The 5,881-nt window shown below is 51.2% G+C and overlaps 1 protein-coding gene across 1 annotated transcript in view; it reads left to right on the plus strand.

Moving 5' to 3' along the window:
* LOC107214616 (keratinocyte proline-rich protein-like) overlaps nucleotides 1-5,756 on the plus strand; it is an 8,643-nt gene extending 2,887 nt beyond the window's left edge. The window contains exon 2 of the mRNA XM_015650201.3: nucleotides 4,831-5,756. Coding sequence (XP_015505687.1) covers nucleotides 4,831-5,756 — 926 coding nt within the window. The remainder of the gene's footprint in view (nucleotides 1-4,830) is intronic.
* Nucleotides 5,757-5,881: the final 125 nt, after the last annotated feature.

Genomic DNA, 5,881 nt, shown 5'->3' on the forward strand with positions numbered 1-5,881 from the left:
ATAATATATAGTATAAAATATATAGTATATACTATATAATATATAATACATAATACATAATATAAATATTCTATATATTATATAAAATATTAAATAATAACATCTATTTAATACTAAATATTTATTGGCTGTGACAAAATATTTATTGAATTAGATGAAATATTTAATATAAAATATTTATTTGATATGAAACATTCCTTTATTAAATCCCGCCAAATCCAGGCTGGAAAAAATCCCCATCATTAGGAAAAGGAGCAGGAGCTCGGGAGGTGGCCAGAGGGGACAGGAGGGTGTGGCCGGGCTGGGGACGCTGTCCCGCATCTTCTCCTGCCCCTCCCTGCCTCGGTGACCTCCTGGTGCCACCTGGAGCTGTCCCAGAGCTCCTGGAAGTGTTGGGAGATCCTGGAGATTCCTTCTCCCTGGAATTCTGGGGGTTTTTCCCAGAAATTCCCACATTCTGGGAATGTGCTGCTCCTGCCGCTGACAGAGCCAGGTGTGGCCCCACGATCCAACCCTCGGGATCCCCTCAGAACCGAGGGGTAAAATCCTGGGATGGTTTGGGTTCCTGGGACCTTTGGATCCGCTTAAAATCAGGATAATTTCATGGAATGGTTTGGGTTTCTGGGACCTTTGGATCTGCTTAAAATTGGGATAAAATCATGGAATGGTTTGGGTTCCTGGGACCTTTGGATCTGCTTAAAATCAGGATAAAATCATAGAATGGTTTGGGTTCCTGGGACCTGCTGGATCCGCTTAAAATTGGGATAAAATCATAGAATGGTTTGGGTTCCTGGGACCTTTGGATCTGCTTAAAATCGGGATAAAATCGTGGAATGGTTTGGGTTCCTGGGACCTGCTGGATCTGCTTAAAATCAGGATAAAATCATAGAATGGTTTGGGTTCCTGGGACCTTTGAATCTGCTTAAAATCGGGATAATTTCATGGAATGGTTTGGGTTCCTGGGACCTGCTGGATCTGCTTAAAATCGGGATAAAATCCTGGGATGGTTTGGGTTCCTGGGACCTGCTGGATCCACTTAAAATTGGGATAAAATCCTGGGATGGTTTGGGTTGGAGGGACGTCTAAATCATCCCATTCCACGGGCAGGGACATTCCCCTATCCCAGGTGGCTCCAACCCAGCCCTGGACATTCCCAGGGGTGGGAAATCCATGGAATTCCCTGAGCCAGGCCCTCACAGGGAACGATTCCTTCCCAAAATCCCACCCAAATTCCCCCCCTGACCCCATTCCCCGTGTCCTGTCCCTGCAGTTCCTGAGGAAAAATCCCTCTCCAGCTTCCCTGGAGCCCCAGCAGATCCTGGGAGCTCAACATTCCCAGTTTTCCCAACATTCCCAGTTTTCCCAACATTCCCAGCCCCTCCATGGCCTTTGGAGGAGCTGACCCATCTCGGGGTTGGCCCTGTGGCTTTTCCCACGGAATCTTCCAGAAAATCCTTCTAGGGGGGTGGATCCTGGGTTTTGGGGTCACTGGGATTGGGGGATGTTTTGGACCGGCTTGTGCCGGAGCCCAGCCCTGGCCCTGACTCAGCCGTGCCTCAGTTTCCCCGGTGTTTAATTGGGAATAATGACCCCTCCCCCCCCCCCCCAAATATCCCAGGAGCCTCCGGGAGATGAAAGAGCCTCGCAAATGTTAATTAGGGACATTCGGCTGCTAATTAAGGACGTTTTTAATGCCAGGTCACCCTGTTCAAGCACAACCAGGAATTAGCCGCCCTCCTTGATCCCGAGCTTCCCGAGGAATTGGGATGGCGGAGCCCATAAAACCCGGATTAATCTGCGCTCCGACGCCTGTTTATTCCCGAAATTTTAGGTCAGGGAATTGGGCATTAAAAAGTTCACTGCTGTTGTTGCTGCTCATCCATAAAAGTGAGAGGAATCCGGGCTGGAGTCGGGATTTGCCTTCAGGTTCCTCCCTTCAGCCCTCGGAATTTTGGGATCCGCCTGGAAAAGAGGCGCCGTGTCCCTGTTATTTCCCGTGGAGCCGGGGGAAGCCGGGAAATTAAATGGAATTCCTGGGAAAGCAGGAAACAAAAAGGGAAATTTAGGTGGAGGGTAATAATTTGGGGCCTGATATTCCCAGATGTCCCAATATCCCGAAATTCCAACGCTCAAATAACCGGGTATTGAAATGCTCCCCTACTCAAATGTTTAAATATTCCAACACTCCAAAAACTCCGATGTTCAAATGTTCAAATAATCCAATATTCCCAAATTTCAGTGTTCAAATATCCAGATAATCCAATATTCCCATATCCCCAAATTCCGATATTCCAATATCCAAATTGTCCGATATCCAAATATTCCAAATATTCCAATACTCCGAATATTCCAGGGTGGGATTTTGGGAATTCTGAGCAGGGCCCGGAGCTGGATTTGATCCCTTCCAAGGAGGATATTCCCTGATAATTCCCCTCTTTTTCAGGCACCTCACCTGAATCCCTGGAATTCCAAAAGTCTGGATTCGTATTAAAGGGATCCAAAAAAAATTTAAACTCCAGGGACAAAAAAAAAACCCCAAAAAACCCCAAATTCCAGGCCCTTCCTAAATCCAGAAGGGATTCTCCCAAAGTCGGCATTCCCAACCCTGCCCAGAGCTCGTTTTCCCTGGGAATTTCTTTGTGGGATAAACAGGGAACAAAGGGTTGAGGAAATGGGAATTTTGGGGGGTTTTTTTGGGACCTTCTCCCCTTTGTGACCGGGAATTTTTGGGAGCTGTCCCAGAAACCATCCCTCCTCTCTCTCCCCCGGGTTCCCGGGAAGGAATCCGCGTGTCCCAATAATTATGGGACGCCCCGAGTCCTTCCTGGATGGATTTTCAAAGGGATTCCTGCCCGCGGCTCCCATGGGAATGAGGAATTCCTCCTTCATCCCCCTGGGATTTCTTTCTTGGGGTGGAAATCCGGCTGGAATTCTGGGAAGATTCGGCACCTCCTGAGGATCCAGGGTTTTCCAGGGTTTTTTTTTTGTGGTGTTTCGCTGTTCCAACCTCTGCGATCCCGGTGATCCAGGACATCCCTGGGAGCCGGAGCCGCACGTGGCCGGGATTGGGGTGCAATTAAAGCATCACCCAAGCCAAACCCAACCTTCCCAAATTCCCTGGGGCATTCCCGGGCTCCATAAAAACCCGGCCGGGCCCGGCCTTTCCCGGACACTTCTCCCCAGCTCTTCTCCCTCATGACCTGGGTAAGTCCTGGGACTTCCAAAGGAACTTCCCCAAATCCTGGTTTTTATTCCCGAGACTTTTGGGATGCGCTGAGGAGAAGCGGGGAAGGAATTCCTCACGGAGAGGGATTTTTGGGGGGGTTTTCCTGGTTTTTTTTTTGGTTTTTCCCCGGTGGGATTTGGCTCCACAAAGGGCAGAATCCCGGCGGGAATCGGGTCTGGGATTGGAGGAGCCTCAGCAGCTCCTCCGGAGGAAGAGGAGGAATTCGACGCCGCTTTTATGGAATTTTAAACAAAAGAAATTATTATTCTTATTTTTATTAATTTTTTTTCCCCCTCCTGATCGGAGCAAGGAGCTGATGGAATTTCAGACGGGAAAAATGAAACCTCTCCACCTGCCAAAATCTCTAATTCCTAAAAAATCTCCTGGCTGAACCCCCCAATAATGAGTGGCATTGCATAAACAATTCCCTAATTAAGAGGCGGTTCCATCTCTGGTGATAATTGCTGCCGTTGTTTTCCCGGCTGTTGTTTTTATTGAATTTTATTTTTTATACAATCTGCAGTGTGATTTTATTTTAATTTTATTTTTTATACAATCTGCAGTGTGATTTTATTTTAATTTTATTTTTTATACAGTCTGCCATGTCATTTTGATTTTATTATATTTTTTATACCATCTGCAATGTCATTTTAATTTGATTTTTATACAGTCTACAACGTAAATTTAATTTTTTACAATCTACAATGTCATTTTAATTTTATTTTTTATACAATCTGCAATGTAATTTTTTTTTGTTTAATGCTTTTCTCTCTCTCAAAAAGGAAAAATATCTGAGTGAAACCATTTTAGGTCAAAATAATCTTTTCAAAACTCCCTAAAAATGGAGTTTTTCCTGGAGTGGGATTTTTTTCCTGCGATTTCCAAGGAATAGGGAGATTTTTCAGAGGGGAGAAGTGGTGCAGCACCAAGAGCTGATTTATTGGGTGTAATTCTCCCAGAATCAGCGAAGCCGGAGCCACTCCCAGCCCTGGGACCCAGGAGGTCCCTCCCAACCCCAAATCTTCTGCGATTTTGACATTTTTAATCCCTTTATCCTGCTGGCATTTTGATTTTTTACCTTCTCTCCAACAAATATTTTGAATATTTTGACGCCATCCTGCCGAAATTCCTTAAGAAAAAACCCAAAATCGAATTTTTTTTTGGCTTTTCCCTGACAGGACCCCAAATTCCTGTGGGATGGGAGCGCCCCAAAATCTCTCCTGACCCGGGCGCGGCTTGGTGGCGACACCCGGCGATTACCGGGGGGGGACCACACCCCTAATTTTGGCTTCTCTTTCATCTCCACTTGAAAGGGCGACCCAGGGAGGTTCTTGGCGAGTCACCCCAAAGCTCCGGGGCCGCGCTTTGAAGGGCGGCACGAACCCGCCGGGCTGAAATTCCGCATTTTTTTCCAGGCTTTTGAGAGCGCAATCCGGAACGGAGGACGGGATTTTGTCTCCCCTCCCAAACACGCCCCAGCTTTGAGTCACGGGCCGAGAGGGGAGCGGGGCGTGCGGGCGAGTTTTGGGGCTGAGTCACCAAAAGGAAAAAAAAAAATCGCTGAAATCGCTGTTTTTGTTGCTTTTTTGTTGGTTTTTTTTCAGGTTTGAGGCGCCGCTCCGCCATGCACTGCCCCGGCGGCCCCAAATTCATCCCCGAGTTCCTCCCGCAGTGCCCGGCTCACTCCGAGCCCTTCGCCAACACCTGCCACCCCCTGAGCATCACCAAGAGCCCGGTGCCGCGCTGGCCCGCCTGTCCCCAAGGTGCCACCGCCGTGCCGCTGCTGCCGTGCCAGCCGCTGGTGCAGAAATTCCTGCTGCTCTACCCCGAGACCACGCAGCTGCTGCCCGGCCCGGGGGGCTGCGGAGCCCCCCAGAGCCCCCGCGTTGAGCAGAAACGCGCGGCCCGGAGCCTCCCGCCCTGCGCTCCGCGCTGCCCCGAGCCCGGCCGGCTGCGCTTCCCCCCGTGCGGCATCCGCTGCTCGTCCTCCTCCTGCCGCGGCCGGGACAAGGTGGCCAAGAGCCCCCCGAGCCGCCCCGAGCTGACCAGCGGCTACTCGCTGCCCCTCCGAGGGGTCACCGAGTGTCCCCCGCAGCCCTTCCCGCAGCAGCGCCTGGGCTCGGTGGCCCCGCACAGGTGCTCCAAGGGCTACCCCACGCAGGAGTTTGTCGCCTGCTGCTCCTCGGAGCAGCGGCTGAGCAGCGCCGAGGTGACCAGAGGGGTCGCCAAGGTGGGCAAGGAGTGTCCCCCGCTGCGAGCGGTGGCCAAGGAGTGTCCCCAGCTCCGAGCCGTGGCCAAAGAGTGTCCCCCGCTCCGAGCGGTGGCCAAGGAGTGTCCCCCGCTCCGAGCGGTGGCCAAGGGCTCGGCGCCGCTGCAGGCGAGCAAGGGCCGGAGCTGCTCGGGGCAGCAGCTGAGCAGGGCCCGCTGTGTCCAGCACCCCCGGTCGGCCCCGAGACCCTCCCGCCTGACCTCGGCCAAGCGCTCCGGCCACTCCAAGAAAAGCCGCTGCGCTTCCAAGTGGCTCTGGTGAGGGAGAAGCCGAAAATCCCGCGGGGGATGGAGACCAGGCTTGGGGTGATCCTTCCCTCCATGGAAATGAGGTTTGGGGTGATCCCTCCTCGGAGCCGAGGTTTGGGGTGATCCCTCCTCGGAGCC

The sequence above is a fragment of the Parus major genome, chromosome 25LG2 (genome assembly GCF_001522545.3).
Source record: "Parus major isolate Abel chromosome 25LG2, Parus_major1.1, whole genome shotgun sequence".
In the NCBI taxonomy this organism is placed as follows: Eukaryota; Metazoa; Chordata; class Aves; order Passeriformes; family Paridae; genus Parus; species Parus major.